The sequence below is a fragment of the Hypanus sabinus genome (genome assembly GCF_030144855.1).
Source record: "Hypanus sabinus isolate sHypSab1 chromosome X1 unlocalized genomic scaffold, sHypSab1.hap1 SUPER_X1_unloc_17, whole genome shotgun sequence".
In the NCBI taxonomy this organism is placed as follows: Eukaryota; Metazoa; Chordata; class Chondrichthyes; order Myliobatiformes; family Dasyatidae; genus Hypanus; species Hypanus sabinus.
The window spans coordinates 52,501-75,947 of record NW_026778965.1 but is presented as its reverse complement, the minus strand read 5'-3'; the positions used below and the strand labels follow the sequence as shown (position 1 = coordinate 75,947).

The 23,447-nt window shown below is 50.1% G+C and overlaps 1 protein-coding gene across 1 annotated transcript in view; it reads left to right on the top strand.

Moving 5' to 3' along the window:
• The window catches only part of LOC132385613 (peptidyl-prolyl cis-trans isomerase FKBP10-like), a 55,694-nt gene that overhangs the window by 5,513 nt on the left and 26,734 nt on the right, over positions 1-23,447 (top strand). The window contains 4 exon segments of the mRNA XM_059957786.1: positions 8,199-8,344; positions 9,071-9,260; positions 10,680-10,825; positions 21,985-22,174. Coding sequence (XP_059813769.1) covers positions 8,199-8,344; positions 9,071-9,260; positions 10,680-10,825; positions 21,985-22,174 — 672 coding nt within the window.

Genomic DNA, 23,447 nt, shown 5'->3' with positions numbered 1-23,447 from the left:
CGGTATTCCCTCATCCCACGCCGCTGAATCCGATTTTCTGTCCACCTTCCGGGCTCAGAGTCCCGGGTGCCGGAGAAGGCACGTGACCAGTCCTGTGCACGTGGTGCAGGGGATCCCTGTGTTGAAAATGCCCTGACTTATGGAGATCTGACTTCGTGCAAACTCTCCCATTTTTAAAAAGAAAAACGATCATTTTGAAATTCAGCGGCGATGGGATGGGCGTAGCCACCGGTCAATTCAAAAGATAACCAGCCGAATTATGTAAGACCATGAGACAGAGGAGCAGAAATTAGGCCATTCGGCCCATTGCTTCTGGCCTGCCATTCCAACATGGCTGATTCATCAACCCTCTCAACCCCATTCTCCTCGTTTCTCCCTGTAACCTTTGACACCCGAACTAATCTAAAACCACCTGGGTAGCCTCCAGCCTGATGGCATGAACACATCCCTCCCTCAATCCCTTCACCATTCCCCATCCCCTTTTCCCTCCCTCACCTTATCTCCTTGCCTTCCACAAAATGCTGGTGGAACACAGCAGGCCAGGCAGCGTCTACAGGGAGAAGCACTGTCGACGTTTCGGGGCGAGACCCTTCGTCAGGACTCAAAACAGGTTCAATACCGCCCCCTGCTGACCGGGAGGATTCAGGAGAGTGGTCCCAACATCTAAAACAGGTTCAATACCGCCCCCTGCTGACCGGGAGGATTCAGGAGAGTGGTCCCAACATCTAAAACAGGTTCAATACCGCCCCCTGCTGACCGGGAGTGTGAGGAGGATTCAGGAGAGTGGTCCCAACATCTAAAACAGGTTCAATACCACCCCCCTACTGACCGGGAGTGGGAGGAGAATTCAGGAGAGTGGTCCCAACATCTAAAACAGGTTCAATACCGCCCCCTGCTGACCGGGAGTGGGAGGAGGATTCAGGAGAGTGGTCCCAACATCTAAAACAGGTTCAATACCGCCCCCTGCTGACCGGGAGTGTGAGGAGGATTCAGGAGAGTGGTCCCAACATCTAAAACCGGTTCAATACCGCCCCCTGCTGACCAGGAGGATTCAGGAGAGTGGTCCCAACGTCTAAACCAGGTTCAATACCGCCCCCTGCTGACCGGGAGGATTCAGGAGAGTGGTCCCAACATCTAAAACCGGTTCAATACCGCCCCCTGCTGACCAGGAGGATTCAGGAGAGTGGTCCCAACGTCTAAACCAGGTTCAATACCGCCCCCTGCTGACCGGGAGGATTCAGGAGAGTGGTCCCAACATCTAAAACAGGTTCAATACCGCCCCCTGCTGACCGGGAGGATTCAGGAGAGTGGTCCCAACATCTAAAACAGGTTCAATACTGCCCCCTGCTGACCGGGAGTGTGAGGAGGATTCAGGAGAGTGGTCCCAACATTTAAAACAGGTTCAATACCGCCCCCTGCTGACCGGGAGTGTGAGGAGGATTCAGGAGAGTGGTCCCAACATCTAAAACAGGTTCAATACCGCCCCCTGCTGACCGGAAGGATTCAGGAGAGTGGTCCCAACATTTAAAACAACAACACACAAAATGCTGGTGGAATGCAGCGGGCCAGGCAGCATCTGTAGGGAGAAGTACTATCGACCTGCGAAGCGTCTCAGCCCGAAACGTCTGCAGCGCTTCTCCCTATATACACTGCCTGGCCTGCTGTGTTCCACCAGCATGTTGTGTGTGTTGCTTGAATTTCCAGCATCTGCAGATTTCCTCCTGTTTGCTCCTTGCCTTCCAATTGCTTTCCTCTCAGGCTCCTCCTCCCTGTTCTTTCTCCCATGGTCTTCTGTCCTGTCCTATCAGATTCCCCCTTCTCCAGCCGTGTGTCTCGTTCACCAATCAACTTCCCAGCTCTTTGCTTCATCCCTCCCCCTGCAGATTTCACCTGTCGCCTCGCGTTTCCCACTCTCCTCTCCCCCCCCCCCCCACCTTTTAAATCTACTCCTCAGCTTTTTTTCCCTCCATTCCTGCTGAAGGGTCTCGGCCCGATACGTCAAGTATACTTTATTTTTACACACACACACACACACACACACACACCTACCTGCTGAGTTCCTCCAGCATTGTGTGTGTGTGTGTGTGTGCGTTATAACCATATGACCATATACTCAGGCCATCTCACTTCTAGTCCGTGCCGAATGCTCACTCTCACTTAGTCCCACTGACCCGCACTCAGCCCATAACCCTCCGTTCCTTTCCTGTCCGTATACCTATCCAACTTTACTTTAAATGACAATATCGAACCTGCCTCTACCACTTCTACTGGAAGCTCGTTCCACACAGCTACCACTCTCTGAGTAAAGAAGTTCCCCCTCGTGTTACATCTAAACTTTTGCCCCTTAACTCTCAACTCATGTCCTCTTGTTTGAATCTCCCCTATTCTCAATGGAAAAAGCCTATCCACGTCAACTCTATCTATCCCCCTCATAATTTTAAATACCTCTATCAAGTCCCCCCCTCAACCTTCTATACTCCAAAGAACAAAGACCTAACTTGTTCAACCTTTCCCTGTGACTTAGGTGCTGAAACCCAGGTAACATTCTAGTAAATCTTCTCTGTACTCTCTCTGTTTTGTTGACTCTGGATTTCCAGCATCTGCAGATTTTCTCCGGTTTGTGTTTGGGAAACGTATCGCAGCCGAACCGTATTCCCCTCCCCCGTGGTAACCGGATAGAAATGTTCGCAGGGCATCTGTCACTTCATAGCGGGAGGCTGCTTCAGAGATTTGCTTTGGAAACTAACAGGGCAATCTCTTCGACTTGACACTTTGTCAAGCGATTAAACATCACTACAAGGCCATCGCCACCAAAGTCAAAGTAAGCCTATTATCAAAGGCCTCCCCACATCGTGCGCATCCATGTGGAGCAGCGTCCGTCATCTGAGACCCCACCACGCAGGTCATGCCCTCTTCTCCCTGCTGCCATCAGGAAGGAGGTACATCAGGAGGTACAGGAGCCTTAGGTCCCACACCACCAGGTTCAGGAACAGTTATTACCCCTCAACCATCAGGAAGGAGGTACAGGAGCCTAAGGACCCAAACCATCAGGTTCAGGAGCAGTTATCACCCGTCAACCATCAGGAAGGAGGTACAGGAGCCTTAGGTCCCACACCACCAGGTTCAGGAACAGTTATTACCCCCTCAACCATCAGGAAGGAGGTACAGGAGCCTCAGGACCCACACCACCAGGTTCAGGAACAGTTACCACCCCTCAACCATCAGGAAGGAGGTACAGGAGCCTCAGGACCCTCAACACCAGGTTCAGGAACAGTTATTACCCCACAACCATCAGGAAGGAGGTACAGGAGCCTCAGGTCCCACACCACCAGGTTCAGAAGCAGTTATTACCCCTCAACCATGAGGTACAGGAGCCTCAGGACCCACACCACCAGGCTCAGGAGCAGTTATTACCCCTCAACCATCAGGAAGAAGGTACAGGAGCCTCAGGACCCACACCACCAGGTTCAGGAACAGTTATTACTCCTCAACCATCAGGAAGGAGATACAGGAGCCTCAGGACCCACACCACCAGGTTCAGGAACAGTTATTACCCCTCAACCATCAGGAAGGAGATACGGGAGCCTCAGGACCCACACCACCAGGTTCTGGAACAAATGTGTATGGAGATAGCAGATATTTGTAGTAAACACAAGGTGGTGATTGTGGGAGATTTTAATTAACCACACGTAGACTGGGAAGCTCATTCTGTAAAAGAGCTGGATGGTTTAGAGTTTGTGAAATGTGTGCAGGATAGTTTTTTGCAACAATACATAGAAGTACCGACTAGAGATGAGGCAGTGTTGGATCTCCTGTTAGGGAATGCGATAGGTCAGCTGACAGATGTATGTGTTGGGGAGCACTTCGGGTCCAGTGATCACAATAGCATTAGCTTCAATATAATTATGGAGAGGGTCAGGACAGGACCTAGAGTTGAGATTTTTGATTGGAGAAAGGCTAACTTTGAGGAGATGCGAAGGGATTTAGAGAGAGTGGATTGGGTCAAGTTGTTTTATGGGAAGGATGTAATAGAGAAATGGAGGTCATTTAAGGGTGAAATTATGAGGGTACAGAATCTTTATGTTCCTGTTAGGTTGAAAGGAAAGGTTAAAGGTTTGAAAGCACCTTGGTTTTCAAGGGATATTAGAAATTTGGTTCGGAAAAAGAGGGATGTCTACAAAAGATATAGGCAGCATGGAGTAAAGGAATTGCTCGAGGAATGTAAAGAATGTAAAAGGAATCTTAAGAAAGAGATTAGAAAAGCTAAAAGAAGATACGAGGTTGGTTTGGCAAATAAGGTGAAAGTAAATCCGAAAGGTTTCTACAGTTATATTAAAAGCAAGAGGATAGTGAGGGATAAAATTGGTCCCTTAGAGAATCAGAGTGGTCAGCTATGTGTGGAGCCGAGGGAGATGGGAGAGATTTTGAATGATCTCTTCGGTATTCACTAAGGAGAAGGATATTGAATTGTGTAAGGTGTGGGAAACAAGTAAGGAAGTTATGGAACCTATGACAATTAGAGGTGGAAGTACTGGTGCTTTTAAGAAATTTAAAAGTGGATAAATCTCCGGGTCCTGACAGGATATTCCCCAGGATCTTGAGGGATGTTTGTGTAGAAATAGCAGGAGCTCTGACGGAGATCTTTAAGATGTCATTAGAAACGGGGATTGTGCCGGAGGATTGGCGTATTGCTCATGTGGTTCCATTGTTTAAAAAGGGTTCTAGAAGGAAGCCTAGCAATTATAGACCTGTCAGTTTGACATCAGTGGTGGGTAAATTAATTCTTAGAGATAGTATTAATAATTATCTGGAGAGACAGGATCTGATTAGGAGTAGCCAGCATGGATTTGTGTGTGGAAGGTCATGTTTGACAAACCTTATTGAATTTTTTGAAGAAGTTACGAGGAATGTTGACGAGGGTAAGGCAGTGGATGTAGTCTATATGGACTTCAGCAAAGCCTTTGACAAAGTTCCACTTGGAAGGTTAGTTAAGAAGGTTCAGTCGTTAGGTATTAATGCTGGAGCAATAAAATGGATTCAACAGTGGCTAGATGGGAGATGCCAGACAGTAGTGGTGGATAATTGTTTATCGGGATGGAGGCCGGTGACTAGCGGGGTGCCTCAGTGATCTGTTTTGGGCCCAATGTTGTTTGTAATATACATAAATGATCTGGATGATGGGGTGGTAAATTGGATTAGTAAGTATGCCGATGATACTAAGGTAGGAGGTGTTGTGGATAATGAGGTGGGTTTTCAAAGCTTGCAGGGAGATTTATGCCGGTTAGAAGAATGGGCTGAACGTTGGCAGATGGAGTTTAATGCTGAGAAGTGTGAGGTTCTACATTTTGGCAGGAATAATCCAAATAGAACATACAGGGTAAATGGTAGGGCACTGAGGAATGCAGTGGAACAGAGAGATCTAGGAATAACAGTGCATAGTTCCCTGAAGGTGGAGTCTCATGTAGATAGGGTGGTGAAGAAGGCTTTTGGAACACTGGCCTTTATAAATCAGAGCATTGAGTACAGAAGTTGGGATGTAATGTTAAAATTGTACAAGGCATTGGTAAGGCCAAATTTGGAATATTGTGTACAGTTCTGGTCACCGAATTATAGGAAAGATATCAATAAGTTAGAGAGAGTGCAGAGACGATTTACTAGGATGTTACCTGGGTTTCAGCACTTAAGTTACAGAGAAAGATTGAACAAGTTAGGTCTGTATTCATTGGAGTATAGAAGGTTGAGGGGGGATTTGATCGAGATTTAAAATTTTGAAGGGGATAGAGTTGACGTGAATAGGCTGTTTCCATTGAGAGTAGGGGAGATTCAAACGAGAGGACATGATTTGAGAGTTAGGGGGCAGAAGTTTTAGGGAAACACGAGGGGGTATTTCTTTACTCAGAGAGTGATAGCTGTGTGGAATGAGCTTCCTGTAGAAGTAGTAGAGGCCAGTTCAGTTGTGTCATTTAAGGTAAAATTGGATAGGTATATGGACAGGAAAGGAGTGGAAGGTTATGGGCTGAGTGCGGGTAGGTGGGACTAGGTGAGATTAAGAGTTCGGCACAGACTAGGAGGGCCGAGATGGCCTGTTTCCGTGCTGTGATTGTTATATGGTTATATATGGTGATAGTTATTACTCCACAACCATCAGGAAGGAGGTACGGGAGCCTCAGAACCCACACCACCAGGTTCAGGAACAGTTCTTACCCCTCAATCATCAGGAAGGAGTTTCAGGAGCCTCAGGACTCACACCACCAGGTTCAGGAACAGTTATTACCCCCCTCAACCATCAGGAGGGAGATACAGGAGCCTCAAGACTCACACCACCAGGTTCAGGAACAGTTCTTACCCCTCAACCATCAGGAAGGAGGTACAGGAGCCCCAGGACTCACACCACCAGGTTCAGGAACAGTTATTACCCCATAACCATCAGGAGGGAGGTACAGGAGCCTCAAGACTCACACCACCAGGTTCAGGAACAGTTATTAACCCCCCCCCCCCCCCCAGCCATCAGGAAGAGGGTACAAGAGGTTTGGTGTGGGCCCCCAAACCTTAAGGACTTTCTACAGGGGCACAATTGAGGGCATCCTGACTGGCTGCATCACTGCCTGGTACGGGGACCGTACCTCCCTCAATCGCAGGACTCTGCAGGGAGTGGTGCGGACAGCCCAGCGCATCTGTTGATGTGAACTTCCTACTATTCAGGACATTTACAGAGACAGGTATGTAAAAAGGGCCCGTAGGATCACTGGGGACCCGAGTCACCCCAACCACAAACTGTTCCAGCTGCTCCCATCCGGGAAACGGTACCGCAGCATAAAAGCCAGGACCAACAGGCTCCGGGACAGCTTCTTCCACCAGGCCATCAGACTGATGAACTCACGCTGATTTGAGTGTACCCCACATTACATTGACTGTTCTGTTTATAAATTATTATGAATTACCATGATTGCGCATTTAGATGGAGGTGTAATGTAAAGATTTTTAGGTGTAAGAAATAAAGTGAATTCAATTGGATAATAACCATTTAGATACAGTAATATAGGATAATCGGGTTACTGAATAGATACAGCCATTCCAAACACACTCAACTTCCAGACATCAGTAAATGAACACCAGCAATATGCTGAATTAAAAGAGGAAATTGAAAGACGATGGAATATGAACAGAGTGTACATTGTCCCAGGAGAAATATCTACAACTGGTATCATCCCAAAGTCACAATGGCATTAAACAGTGAGGACCACTCAGTGATATCGATGTAAATCTTCGGAAAGCCACAATACTAAACACCTCCAGAACAGCCCGGAAGTTCCTAGCAATTGAGAAAGTAGTGTGCTTGGCTACGCCCCACACCTCAGGTTTTACCAGCTTGAGATAATTCTGGGAACGCAAGACTCGGAAACTGAGTCCGCAGGTTGTGGACGAGATGAAACCTGCAGATGCTGGAAATCCGAGCCACGCCGACTGTTTCCACGACGGGGTGGGGGGGGGAGAAACATCTCTTCCGCAGAAGCTGCCTGGGCGGCTGAGTTCCTCCCGCATTCTGCGCGTGTCCGCGGATCGCAGAATCAGCTCTTTGAGCTCCAAGACGGATAAGCCACCCCCCACCCCCACTGTCGGTTCACTTGGCCTATTTATTATTCCCCAAAAGTCCTTGCACTCCCCCCCCCCCCCCCCCAGAGCTTTGTAATCGTGAGCAAACTTGGGTGTATTACACTTGATACTCCCGTCCAGAACATTGATAGAAGGGTTAAACGCCTTCCCACTGGCCTCCAAACTAGCAGGAAGAAAAACGACTATTGATATAATTATTCATTGTAGTTAGGGAGACTGAGCACGGTGTCAGGGGGTCGTTCTGGCCCGACGAGACCGCCCAATGCGTTTGATTGACCTGCTAGCCCGTACGCGCGGTCGCCGGGAGGACGTACAAGCCCCTTACAGACAGTGACGGGAGCGGAACCCAGGGCCACGCCTGTCGTCGGGTAGAAATCCTTCGCACGATATGGGGAGCAAGCTCCCCCCGCCTTTGCCCCTTCCCCTGTCCGCCGGGCCTCGTGGCTACGCCGCACGTGATTGGATTTTCAGGCGCCAGTAAGCCACTGGTGGTCTGTCTCTCTTAATAATCTTCTTGAGTGGGGTGGGCGGAGGTACACACTGGTGGGGAGTTTTCATTTGAGCCCTGTGTTTCCTTTCCTCAGCTATGACCGGAAAAGCACCTTCAACGTGCTGGTGGGAAAGGGGAGGCTGATCCCGGGTATGGACAAGGCCCTCCTGGGAATGTGCGTGAACGAGAGGCGCCGCATTGTCATCCCCCCTCACCTCGGTTACGGCAGCCAAGGAGTTGGTAAGGCAGCTGTACCCTCTCCCCACCCCACTTTCTCTTCTGTCTGCATTGGGGTGCCCTGACTGACCCAGGTGTTTCTGGTCCGTGTGCTGTTTGATCCAGATGTTTCTGCACCCTGGCCTGTCTGGTCCAGGTGTTTCTGGTTCATGTGCTGTCTGATCCAGATGTTTCTGGCCTGTACCCTGTCTGATCCAGATGTTTCTGCACCCTGGCCTGTCTGGTCCAGGTGTTTCTGGTCCATGCCCTGTCTGATCCTGATGTTCCCTGGTCTGTTCCCTGACTGATCCAGATGTTTCTGCACCCTGGCCTGTCTGGTCCAGATGTGCCAGGTCCGTGCCCTGTCTGATCCAGATTTGCCAGGTCCTAACCTGTCTGATCCAGATGCGCTAGGTCTGTACCCTGTCTGATCCAGGTGTTTCTGGTCCATGCCCCATCTGATCCTGATGTTCCCTGGTATGTGTCCTGTCTGATCCAGATGTGCCAGGTCCATACCCTGTCTGATCCAGATGTTCATAGTATGTGCCCTGTCTGGTCCAGATGTGCCAGGTCCGTGCCCTGTCTGATCCAGATGTGCCAGGTCCGTGCCCTGTCTGATCCAAATGCACGTGTAACTGTGTGGGGGCGGCGGCCGGCTCTGGGGAGGGTGAGGTGGTGTGAGCCGTTTGGTTACACTGTCAAGGTGAAGCATCTGAACTGTCTTGTCCTGCCCCCCACTCCCCCCCACAGAGAAAGTCATCCCCCCGGACTCCACGCTGTACTTCGATGTCGTCCTCCACGACATCTGGAACGCCAACGACAAGGTGCGGACGAAGACGACCTACCGGCCGGCCGCCTGCAACCGCGCAGTGCGGAACAGCGACTACGTCCGCTACCACTACAACGGTACCCTGCTGAACGGGACGCTCTTCGATTCCAGGTGGAGCGGGGGGGTCGGGCCGCGGCGCGCGGCGCTCTCCCGCGTGGGGCGTCGATTCCCCTCTCCCCCACCCCCGCCCCCAGGAGTGACAATCCCTCTGTCTCTAGCCCGCGTAAAGGGGAAGGTGGGGGGGGGGGGGGCGGCAGAAAGCCGCAACGCAGTGAATCTCTCCCGCCCGTAAGCACCGCGCCGTCCCCAGCCAGCAATGTCTCGCCTACGTCCAACCCTGAATTAGCATCGCCGGGACAGATTGGCTGAAGACAGGGCAACGGCCACTCGGCCCATCTAGCCTGTGCCGGGTTGCGCTATTTACATTATTACGGGAACAGCCCGCACCTAGTCTAATCACGGCAGAAGTCACGGTGACTGATCAACCTCCTCACCCCTACACCTGTGGGAGGAACCCCACGCGGTCGGGGGGAGGGGGGAGCGCGTGCAAACTCCTGACGCAGGACGCCGGGCTCCGTCGCCCCCTCGCCGACCGCCGTACGCGGCGCCCCATTCTGCGTCGGGTGTGCGCGGGTTCCTGGGGTGCCGGGGACGGCGGGTCTGGAAGGGGTTTGTACCCTGGGCACCCGAGGGGAGGCCGGTGGCTGCAACAGCCGTCCAGAGGGAGTAAACTTTGCTCGCAAAAAGGCATCAGAACTGCACACTGAACTCCGAAACGCCCCAAGCAGTAATAGTGTTGCTTCTAGTACGGTGCTCAGTTCTGGTCGCCTCACTTCAGGAGGGACGTGGAAGCCATAGAAAGGGTGCAGAGGAGATTTATGAGGATGTTGCCTGGATTGGGGAGCGTGCCTTATGAGAATAGGTTGAGTGAACTCGGCCTTTTCCCCGCGGAGCGACGGAGGATGAGAGGTGACCTGATAGAGGTGTACAAGATGATGAGAGGCATTGATCGTGTGGATAGTCAGAGGCTTTTTCCCAGGGCTGAAATGGCTGCCACGAGAGGGCACAGGTTTAAGGTGCTGGGGAGTAGGTACAGAGATGTCAGGGGTAAGTTTTTCACTCAGAGAGTGGTGAGAGTGTGGAATGGGCTGCCGGCAACGGTGGTGGGGGCGGATACGTTAGGGTCTTTTAAGAGACTCCTGGATGGGTACGTGGAGCTCAGAAAAGTAGAGGGCTATGGGTAAAGCCTAGGTGATTTCTGAGGAAGGGAGATGTTCAGCACAACTTTGTGGGCTGTATTGTGCTGTAGGTTTTCTATGTTTCTGTGGCTTTCTGATAGGTAGCTGGATAAATTACACAAGGTGGGGGTGTGGGGGACTGCGGGTGGGAGGGGGAGAGACAGGGAAGTGGTGGCAAGAGGATAGAAATAGTGGGACTGAATTTGTGTCAGATTCTGGTCCGGGTGAAACTGTGCTGTCTCTGCTCTCAGCAGTCCCTTCAAACCTCCCTCACTTTCTACTCCTCCTCCAGCCACAGTCGTATGAAGACGTACAACACATACGTGGGGATCGGCTGGTTGATCAAGGGGATGGAGGAAGGTCTCCTGGGGATGTGTGTCGGAGAGCGACGGGTCATCACCATCCCCCCGTTCCTGGCCTACGGGGAAACCGGATACGGTAAGCCAAGCCCTATCGACCGACCCAGCTCCGCAGCGCTGGGAGGCACAGCACCGTGAGCGATAGATTAGACCAGCAGTCCACAAGACGTGGGACCAGAATTGACCAGAAGTCCATAAGACATGGGATCAGAAGTTCATGGGACCGGGGAGCAGAATTGACCAGATGTCCATGAGACATGGGACCAGAATTGAGCAGATGTCCATAAGACATGGGACCACAATTGATCAGATGTCCATAAGACATGGGGCCACAATTGACCAGAAATTCATGGGACATGGGACCAGAATTGACCAGATATCCATAAGACATGGGACCAGAATTGATCATAAGGCCATAAATAAGACATGGGACCAGAATTGATCAGATGGCCATAAGACATGGAACCAGAATTGACCTGATGTCCATAAGATATGGGATTAGAATTGATCAGAGCTCATGGGACATGGACTATCAGAGTTGACCAGATGTCCACGAGACACGGGAACAGAATTGACTGTAAGTCCATAAGGCATGGGACCAGAATTGAGCAGAGGATCATAGACACGGGACCAGAATTGACCAGATGTCCATAAGACATGGGACCAGAATTGAGCAGAGGATCATAGACACAGGACCAGAATTGACCAGATGTCCATAAGACATGGGAGCAGAATTGATCAGATGTCTATAAGACATGGGATCAGAATTGACCAGATGTCCATAAGACATGGGACCAGAATTGACCAGATGTCTATAAGACATGGGACCAGAATTGACCAGATGTCCATAAGACATGGGACCAGAATTGACCGTAAGTCCATAAGACATGGGACCAGAATTGACCAGATGTCTATAAGACATGGGAGCAGAATTGACCAGATGTCCATAAGACATGGGAGCAGAATTGATCAGAGCTCATGGGACATGGGAACAGAGTTGATCAGATGTCCATAAGACACGGGAACAAAATTGACCATAAGTCCATAAGGCATGGGACCAGAATTGAGCAGAGGATCATAAGACATGGGAGCAGAATTGATCAGATGTCTATAAGGCATGGGACCAGAATTGATCAGATGTCCATAAGACATGGGACCAGAATTGACCAGATGTCCATAAGACATGGGAGCAGAATTGATCAGATGTCTATAAGGCATGGGAGCAGAATTGACCAGATGACTATAAGACATAGGACCAGAATTGATCAGATGTCCATAAGACATGGGACCAGAATTGATCAGATGTCCATAAGACATGGGACCAGAATTGATCAGATGTCCATAAGACATAGGACCAGAATTGATCAGATGTCCATAAGACATGGGACCAGAATTGATCAGATGTCCATAAGACATGGGACCAGAATTGATCAGATGTCTATAAGACATGGGACCAGAATTGACCAGATGTCTATAAGACATGGGAGCAGAATTGACCAGATGTCCATAAGACATAGGACCAGAATTGACCAGATGTCCATAAGACATGGGACCAGAATTGATCAGATGTCTATAAGACATGGGACCAGAATTGATCAGATGTCTATAAGACATGGGACCAGAATTGATCAGATGTCCATAAGACATAGGACCAGAATTGAGCAGATGTCCATATGACATGGGAGCAGAATTGACCAGATGTCTATAAGACATGGGACCAGAATTGACCGTAAGTCCATAAGGCATGGGACCAGAATTGACCAGATGTCTATAAGACATGGGACCAGAATTGACCAGATGTCTATAAGACATGGGAGCAAAATTGATCAGATGTCCATAAGACATGGGAGCAGAATTGACCAGATGTCTATAAGACATGGGAGCAGAATTGATCAGATGGCCATAAGACATGGAACCAGAATTGACCTGATGTCCATAAGATATGGGATTAGAATTGATCAGAGCTCATGGGACATGGACTATCAGAGTTGACCAGATGTCTACGAGACACGGGAACAGAATTGACCATGTCCATAAGACATGGGACCAGAATTGAGCAGAGGATCATAGACACGGGCCCGGAATTGATCAGATGTCCATAAGACATGGGAGCAGAATTGACCAGATGTCTATAAGACATAGGACCAGAATTGACCAGATGTCCATAAGACATGGGACCACAATTGATCAGATGGCCATAAGACATGGGAGCAGAATTGAGCAGATGTCCATAAGACATGGGAGCAGAATTGAGCAGATGTCCATAAGACATGGGACCACAATTGACCAGATGTCTATAAGACATGGGACCAGAATTGATCAGATGTCCATAAGACATAGGACCAGAATTGAGCAGATGTCCATAAGACATGGGAGCAGAATTGACCAGATGTCTATAAGACATGGGACCAGAATTGATCAGATGTCCATAAGACACAGGACCAGAATTGATCAGATGTCCATAAGACATGGGACCAGAATTGAGCAGATGTCCATAAGACAGGGAGCAGAATTGAGCAGAGGATCATAGACACAGGACCAGAATTGATCAGATGTCCATAAGATATTGGGACTAGAATTGATCAGAACTCATGGGACATGGGATCAGAGTTGACCAGACATTCATGGGACATGGGAATAGAATTGATCAGATGTCCATAAAATATTGGGACGAGAATTGATCAGAGGTCATGGGACATGGGACCAGAATTGATCAGATGTCCATAAGACAAGGGACTAGAATTGAGCAGAGGATCATAGACACAGGACCAGAATTGACCAGATGTCCATAAGACATAGGACCAGAATTGACCAGATGTCTATAAGACATGGGAGCAGAATTGACCAGATGTCCATAAGACATAGGACCAGAATTGACCAGATGTCTATAAGACATGGGAGCAGAATTGACCAGATGTCCATAAGACATGGGACTAGAATTGATCAGAACTCATGGGACATGGGATCAGAGTTGACCAGATGTCCACAAGACACGGGAACAAAATTGACCATAAGTCCATAAGGCATGGGACCAGAATTGAGCAGATGTCCATAAGACATGGGACCAGAATTGAGCAGATGTCCATAAGACATGGGACCAGAATTGAGCAGATGTCCATAAGACATGGGACCACAATTGACCAGAAATTCATGGGACATGGGACCAGAATTGACCAGATATCCATAAGACATGGGACCAGAATTGATCAGAAGGCCATAAATAAGACATGGGACCAGAATTGACCTAATGTCTATAAGTCATGGGACCAGAATTGATCAGATGTCTATAAGACATGGGACCAGAATTGACCAGATGTCTATAAGACATGGGACCAGAATTGATCAGATGTCCATAAGACATGGGACCAGAATTGACCAGATGTCTATAAGACATGGGACCAGAATTGATCAGATGGCCATAAGACATGGAACCAGAATTGACCTGATGTCCATAAGATATGGGATTAGAATTGATCAGAGCTCATGGGACATGGACTATCAGAGTTGACCAGATGTCTACGAGACACGGGAACAGAATTGACCATGTCCATAAGACATGGGACCAGAATTGACCAGATGTCTATAAGACATGGGACCAGAATTGATCAGATGGCCATAAGACATGGAACCAGAATTGATCAGATGTCCATAAGACATGGGAGCAGAATTGACCAGATGTCTATAAGACATAGGACCAGAATTGACCAGATGTCCATAAGACATGGGACCACAATTGATCAGATGGCCATAAGACATGGGAGCAGAATTGAGCAGATGTCCATAAGACATGGGAGCAGAATTGAGCAGATGTCCATAAGACATGGGACCACAATTGACCAGATGTCTATAAGACATGGGACCAGAATTGATCAGATGTCCATAAGACATAGGACCAGAATTGAGCAGATGTCCATAAGACATGGGAGCAGAATTGACCAGATGTCTATAAGACATGGGACCAGAATTGATCAGATGTCCATAAGACACAGGACCAGAATTGATCAGATGTCCATAAGACATGGGACCAGAATTGAGCAGATGTCCATAAGACATGGGAGCAGAATTGAGCAGAGGATCATAGACACAGGACCAGAATTGATCAGATGTCCATAAGATATTGGGACTAGAATTGATCAGAACTCATGGGACATGGGATCAGAGTTGACCAGACATTCATGGGACATGGGAATAGAATTGATCAGATGTCCATAAAATATTGGGACGAGAATTGATCAGAGGTCATGGGACATGGGACCAGAATTGATCAGATGTCCATAAGACAAGGGACTAGAATTGAGCAGAGGATCATAGACACAGGACCAGAATTGATCAGATGTCCATAAGACATGGGACTAGAATTGAGCAGAGGATCATAGACACAGGACCAGAATTGACCAGATGTCCATAAGACATAGGACCAGAATTGACCAGATGTCTATAAGACATGGGAGCAGAATTGACCAGATGTCCATAAGACATAGGACCAGAATTGACCAGATGTCTATAAGACATGGGAGCAGAATTGACCAGATGTCCATAAGACATGGGACTAGAATTGATCAGAACTCATGGGACATGGGATCAGAGTTGACCAGATGTCCACAAGACACGGGAACAAAATTGACCAGAAATTCATGGGACATGGGACCAGAATTGACCAGATATCCATAAGACATGGGACCAGAATTGATCAGAAGGCCATAAATAAGACATGGGACCAGAATTGACCTAATGTCTATAAGTCATGGGACCAGAATTGATCAGATGTCTATAAGACATGGGACCAGAATTGACCAGATGTCTATAAGACATGGGACCAGAATTGATCAGATGTCCATAAGACATGGGAGCAGAATTGACCAGATGTCTATAAGACATGGGACCAGAATTGATCAGATGTCCATAAGACATGGGAGCAGAATTGACCAGATGTCCATAAGACATGGGACCAGAATTGATCAGATGTCCATAAGACATGGGAGCAGAATTGACCAGATGTCTATAAGACATGGGACCAGAATTGATCAGATGTCCATAAGACATGGGAGCAGAATTGACCAGATGTCTATAAGACATGGGACCAGAATTGATCAGATGTCCATAAGACATGGGAGCAGAATTGACCAGATGTCCATAAGACATAGGACCAGAATTGACCAGATGTCTATAAGACATGGGAGCAGAATTGACCAGATGTCCATAAGACATGGGACTAGAATTGATCAGAACTCATGGGACATGGGATCAGAGTTGACCAGATGTCCACAAGACACGGGAACAAAATTGACCAGAAATTCATGGGACATGGGACCAGAATTGACCAGATATCCATAAGACATGGGACCAGAATTGATCAGAAGGCCATAAATAAGACATGGGACCAGAATTGACCAGATGTCTATAAGACATGGGACCAGAATTGATCAGATGTCCATAAGACATGGGAGCAGAATTGACCAGATGTCTATAAGACATGGGACCAGAATTGATCAGATGTCCATAAGACATGGGAGCAGAATTGACCAGATGTCCATAAGACATGGGACCACAATTGACCAGATGTCCATAAGACATGGGACCAGAATTGAGCAGAGGATCATAGACATGGGATCAGAATTGTTTAGAAGTCCATGAGGCATTGGGAACAGAAGTCTATCAAAGCACATATACGTCACCATATAAGGCCCTGAGATTCATTTTCTTGTGGGCATACTCAATATATCTATAGAATAATAACGAAAGAAATGTCACCAAACTAGGATATTCAACCGGCGTGCAGAAGACAACAAACCAGCTGCAACTCCAAAAAGAAGAAGAAATAATAAATAAATAAACAAACAAACAAACAAACAAGCAAGCAAGCAATAAATATGGAGAATGAGATGAAGAGTCCTTGACATTGGGTCCGTAGGTTGTGGAAACATTTCAGTGATGAGGCAAGATGAGTGAAGTTATCCCCATTTGGTTCAAGAGTCTGATGGTTCAGGGGTCAATAACTGTTCCCGAACCTGGTGGTGTGGGTGCTGAGGCTCCTGTACCTCCTTCCTAATGGTTGAGGTGTAATAACTGTTCCTGAACCTGGTGGTGTGGGACCTGAGACACCTGTACCTCCTTCCTGATGGTTGAGGGGGTAATAACCGTTCCTGAACCTAGTGGTGTGGGACCTGAGACACCTGTACCTCCTTCCTGATGGTTGAGGGGGTAATAACCGTTCCTGAACCTGGTGGTGTGGGACCTGAGGCTCCTGTACCTCCTTCCTGATGGCTGAGGGGTAATAACTGTTCCTGAACCTGGTGGTGTGGGACCTGAGACACCTGTACCTCCTTCCTGATGGTTGAGGGGGTAATAACCGTTCCTGAACCTGGTGGTGTGGGACCTGAGGCTCCTGTACCTCCTTCCTGATGGCTGAGGGGTAATAACTGTTCCTGAACCTGGTGGTGTGGGTCCTGAGGCTCCTGTACCTCCTTCCTGATGGTTGAGGGGTAATAACTGTTCCTGAACCTGGTGGTGTGAGTCCTGGGGCTCCTGCACCTCCTTCCTGATGGTTGAGGGGTAATAACTGTTCCTGAACCAGGTGGTGTGACTCCTGGGGCTCCTGCACCTCCTTCCTGATGGTTGAGGGGTAATAACTGTTCCTGAACCTGATGGTGTGAGTCCTGGGGCTCCTGCACCTCCTTCCTGATGGTTGAGGGGTAATAACTGTTCCTGAACCTGGTGGTGTGGGTCCTGAGGCTCCTGTACCTCCTTCCTGATGGTTGAGGGGTGATAACTGCTCCTGAACCTGGTGGTGTGGGTCCTGAGGCTCCCATACCTCCTTCCTGATGGTTGAGGGGTGATAATTGTTCCTGAACCTGGTGGTGTGGGTCCTGAGGCTCCTGTACCTCCTTCCTGATGGTTGAGGGCTAATAACTGTTCCTGAACCTGGTGGTGTGGGTCCCGAGGCTCCTGTACCTCCTTCCTGACGGTTGAGGGGTGATAACTGTTCCTGAACCTGGTGGTGTGGGTCCTGAGGCAACTGTACCTCGTTCCTGATGGTTGAGGGGTGATAACTGTTCCTGAACCTGGTGGTGTGGTTCCTGAGGCCCCTGTACCTCCTTCCTGACGGTTGAGGGGTGATAACTGTTCCTGAACCTGGTGGTGTGGGTCCTGAGGCTCCTGTACCTCCTTCCTGATGGTTGAGGGGTAATAACTTCCTGAACCTGGTGGTGTGAGTCCTGAGGCTCCTGTACCTCCGTCCTGATGGTTGAGGGGTGATAACTGTTCCTGAATCTGGTGGTGTGGGTCCTGAGGCTCCTGTACCTCCTTCCTGATGGTTGAGGGGTGATAACTGTTCCTGAATCTGGTGGTGTGGGTCCTGAGGCTCCTGTACGTCCTTACTGATGGTTGAGGGGTAATAACTGTTCCTGAACCTGCTGGAGTGGGTCCTGAGGCTCCTGTACCTCCTGCCTGACGGTTGAGGGGTAATAACTGTTCCTGAACCTGGTGGTGTGGGTGCTGAGGCTCCTGTACCTCCTTCCTGACGGTTGAGGGGGTAATAACTGTTCCTGAACCTGGTGGTGTGGATCCTGATGCTCTTGTACCTCCTTCCTGATGGTTGAGGGGTAATAACTGTTCCTGAACCTGGTGGTGTGGGTCCTGAGGCTCCTGTACCTCCTTCCTGACGGTTGAGGGGTAATAACTGTTCCTGAACCTGGTGGTGTGGATCTTGAGGCTCCTGTACCTCCTCCCTAATGGTTGAGGGGTGATAACCGTTCCTGAACCTGATGGTGTGGGTCTTGAGGCTCCTGTACCTCCTTCCTGATGTTTGAGGAGTAATAACTGTCCCTGAACCTGGTGGTGTGGGTCTTGAGGCTCCTGTACCTCCTTCCTGATGGTTGAGGAGTAATAACTGTTCCTGAACCTGGTGGTGTGGGTCCTGAGGCTCCTGTCCCTCCTTCCTGACGGTTGAGGGATAATAACTGTTCCTGAGCCTGGTGGTGTGGGTCCTGAGGCTCCTGTCCCTCCTTCCTGATGGTTGAGGGGTAATAACTGTTCCTGAACCTGGTGGTGTGGGTGCTGAGGCTCCTGCACCTCCTTCCTGATGGTTGAGGGGTGATAACTGTTCCTGAACCTGGTGGTGTGGGACCTGAGGCTCCTGTACCTCCTTCCTGATGGTTGAGGGGTGATAACTGCTCCTGAACCTGGTGGTGTGGGTCCTGAGGCTCCTGTACCTCCTTCCTGATGGTTCAGGGGTGATAACTGTTCCTGAACCTGGTGGTGTGGTTCCTGAGGCTCCTGTACCTCCTTCCTGATGGTTGAGGGCGTAATAACTGTTCCTGACCTGGTGGTGTGGGTCCTGAGGCTCCTGTACCTCCTTTCTGATGGTTGGGGTGATAACTGTTCCTGAACCTGGTGGTGTGGGTCCTGAGGCTCCTGTCCCTCCTTCCTGACGGTTGAGGGATAATAACTGTTCCTGAGACTGGTGGTGTGGGTCCTGAGGCTCCTGTCCCTCCTTCCTGATGGTTGAGGGGTAATAACTGTTCCTGAACCTGGTGGTGTGGGTGCTGAGGCTCCTGCACCTCCTTCCTGATGGTTGAGGGGTGATAACTGTTCCTGAACCTGGTGGTGTGGGACCTGAGGCTCCTGTACCTCCTTCCTGATGGTTGAGGGGTGATAACTGCTCCTGAACCTGGTGGTGTGGGTCCTGAGGCTCCTGTACCTCCTTCCTGATGGTTCAGGGGTGATAACTGTTCCTGAACCTGGTGGTGTGGTTCCTGAGGCTCCTGTACCTCCTTCCTGATGGTTGAGGGCGTAATAACTGTTCCTGACCTGGTGGTGTGGGTCCTGAGGCTCCTGTACCTCCTTTCTGATGGTTGGGGTGATAACTGTTCCTGAACCTGGTGGTGTGGGTCCTGAGGCTCCTGTCCCTCCTTCCTGACGGTTGAGGGATAATAACTGTTCCTGAGACTGGTGGTGTGGGTCCTGAGGCTCCTGTCCCTCCTTCCTGATGGTTGAGGGGTGATAACTGTTCCTGAACCTGGTGGTGTGGGACCTGAGGCTCCTGTACCTCCTTCCTGATGGTTGAGGGGTGATAACTGCTCCTGAACCTGGTGGTGTGGGTCCTGAGGCTCCTGTACCTCCTTCCTGATGGTTGAGGGGTAATAACTGTTCCTGAACCTGGTGGTGTGGGACCTGAGGCTCCTGTACCTCCTTCCTGATGGTTGAGGGGTGATAACTGCTCCTGAACCTGGTGGTGTGGGTCCTGAGGCTCCTGTACCTCCTTCCTGATGGTTAAGGGGTAATAACTGTTCCTGAACCTGGTGGTGTGGGACCTGATGCTCCTGTACCTCCTTCCTGATGGTTGAGGGGGTAATAACTGTTCCGGAACCTGGTGGTGTGGGTCCTGAGGCTCCTGTACCTCCTTCCTGACAGTTGAGGGGTGATAACTGTTCCTGAACCTGGTGGTGTGGTTCCTGAGGCTCCTGTACCTCCTTCCTGATGGTTGAGGGGTGATAACTGTTCCTGAACCTGGTGGTGTGGTTCCTGAGGCTCCTGTACTGCCTTCCTGATGGTTGAGGGGTGATAACTGTTCCTGAACCTGTTGGAATGGGTCCTGAGGCTCCTGTACCTCCTTCCTGATGGTTGAGGGGTGATAACTGTTCCTGAACCTGGTGGTGTGGTTCCTGAGGCTCCTGTACCTTCTTCCTGATGGTTGAGGGGTGATAACTGCTCCTGGACCTCCTTCCTGATGGTTGAGGGGTGACAACTGTCCCTGAACCTGGTGGAGTGCGTCCTGAGGCTCCTGTACCTCCTTCCTGATGGTTGAGGGGTTAATAACTGTTCCTGAACCTGGTGGTGTGGGTCCTGAGGCTCCTGTACCTCCTTCCTGATGGTTGAGGGGTAATAACTGTTCCTGAACCTGGTGGTGTGGGTCCTGAGGCTCCTGTACCTCCTTCCTGTTGGTTGAGGGGTGATAACTGTTCCTGAATCTGGTGGTGTGGGTCCTGAGGCTCCTGTACGTCCTTCCTGATGGTTGAGGGGTAATAACTGTTCCTGAACCTGGTGGAGTGGGTCCTGAGGCTCCTGTACCTCCTTCCTGATGGTTGAGGGGTGATAACTGTTCCTGAACCTGGTGGTGTGGGACCTGAGGCTCCTGTACCTCCTTCTTGATGGTTGAGGGGTGATAACTGCTCCTGAACCTGGTGGTGTGGGTCCTGAGGCTCCTGTACCTCCTTCCTGATGGTTAAGGGGTAATAACTGTTCCTGAACCTGGTGGTGTGGGACCTGATGCTCCTGTACCTCCTTCCTGATGGTTGAGGGGGTAATAACTGTTCCGGAACCTGGTGGTGTGGGTCCTGAGGCTCCTGTACCTCCTTCCTGACAGTTGAGGGGTGATAACTGTTCCTGAACCTGGTGGTGTGGTTCCTGAGGCTCCTGTACCTCCTTCCTGATGGTTGAGGGGTGATAACTGTTCCTGAACCTGGTGGTGTGGTTCCTGAGGCTCCTGTACTGCCTTCCTGATGGTTGAGGGGTGATAACTGTTCCTGAACCTGTTGGAATGGGTCCTGAGGCTCCTGTACCTTCTTCCTGATGGTTGAGGGGTGATAACTGCTCCTGAACCTGATGGTGTGGGTCCTGAGGCTCCTGGACCTCCTTCCTGATGGTTGAGGGGGTAATAACTGTTCCTGAACCTTTTGGTGTGGGACTTGAGGCTCCTGTACCTCCTTCCTGATGGTTTAGGGGTAATAACTGTTCCTGACCCTGGTGGTGTGGGTCCTGAGGCTCCTGTACCTCCTTCCTGATGGTTGAGGGGTAATAACTGTCCCTGAACCTGGTGGAGTGGGTCCTGAGGCTCCTGTTCCTCCTTCCTTGTGGTTGAGGGATAATAACTGTTCCTGAACCTGATGGTGTGGGTCCTGAGGCTCCTGTACCTCCTTCCTGATGGTTGAGGAGTAATAACTGTCCCTGAACCTGGTGGTATGGGTCCTGAGGCTCCTGCATCTTCTTGAAGACAGCGTGTCCTGGGTGGTTGTGGGGTGGGGGGGTTGTCCCGATGTGGGATGATAGTTTGCTGTGATAGCATTTCATGTAGAGCTGCTCAGTTTTCGGTGGGGTGGGGGTCACTTTACTGCACCGTATGCACTGTTTTTGTGGGATTATCCACTCTTTTCGTTTCATTAAGCAGGCCAGCTCTCCCTCCGAGGAGTCTTTGATTTTCTCTCTCTCTCTCTCTCTCTCTCTCTCTCGCCTGCCCGTTAGGTGACGAGATCCCTCCCCAGGCCAGCCTGGTGTTCGATACCTTACTGCTGGACCTGCACAACCAGAACGACAGCATCTCGGTGGAGAACCAGGTCGTCCCGGAGCCCTGCACCCGCAAGATCGAGTCCGGAGACTTCATTCGCTATCACTACAATGCCAGCCTGCTGGACGGGACCCTCTTTGACTCGAGGTGAGCCATCCTTTCACCCCACTCGGTTGGCGCATCCTGGGACTGCGTCGGCCGCGGTCGCAAACGACGCGTTTCAAGCTTGTGTTTGGTCTCCCGTGAGGACTGTCGCAGCGGAGGGCCCAAACCCACGGGCTCACCCCGCCGCTCTCTCAGGTGGGCGTACCGTGAAACGTGCGCCTGTGTAGCCTCTTCAGCGGGGGGGGGGGGGGGGAAGACAGCCGTTAACTCGACCGGGTCGCTGACCAAGCCCGGTTTTTTTGGCTGCTCTGGGAACTTCCTGTGCGTGAACGATTTCCTGCACGGCAGCACATTTCCAGAATGAAAGAAGTTACACCGGTTCTGCAAAACTGTGGGATGTCTTGTGGTTATGAAAAGCGCGACACTGCCAGGGCTTGGGGAGTTCGATTCCCGCGTCCTCTGTGAGGGGTTTGTATGTTCCCTCCCGTTTCCTCTGGGTGCCCTGGTTCCCTCCCACAGTCCAAAGACGTACCGGATTAGCACAGTCTTTATCTGTAAGCTCCGCGTGCGCAGCCGCGAATCGCGAAAACCCGGACGTGCTCTTCCAGCACTCGCTGTTCCAGCACGTGTACAGACTTTTTTTTCTTCCATTATTCCCTAATCAATGCAGTATAACAACTATTTACACAGCATTTACATTGTATTAGGTATTATAAGTAATCTAGAGATGGTTTAAAGTGTACGGGAGGATGTGTTTGGGTTATCGTGGATCGGGATTGAAAAAAATCGGAAGTTCTCTTACTAAGTAAGTCGGAAGGCGGTAAGGTCCTGAGGCTCCTGTACCTCCTTCCTGATGGTTGAGGGGTATTAACTGTTCCTGAACCTGGTGGTGTGGGCCCTGAGGCTCCTGTACCTCCTTCCTGATGGTTGTGGGGTAATAACTGTTCCTGAACCTGGTGGTGTGGGCCCTGAGGCTCCTGTACCTCCTTCCTGATGGTTGAGGGGTTATAACTGTCCCTGAACCTGGTGGTGAGGGTCCTTTCTCATGCTGACCCCTCCCCTTTTTTATCTCCTCCAGTCCTGATGAGGGGGTTTTGCCCTGAAATGTCGACTGTTTACCCTTTTCCAGAGGAGCTGCCCGGCCTGCTGAGTTCCTCCAGCGTTTTGTGTGTGTGTGTGTGTGTGTGTGTGTGTGTGTTGCCTGGGCTATCTCACCTTCATTAGCCCAACGCAGGCAGCTGTTCATTTACAGATGATCTCAAAACGTTGCCAGAGCAGATGAGCTGGAAGCAAAAGGTTCATTCTGCGTCGTAGT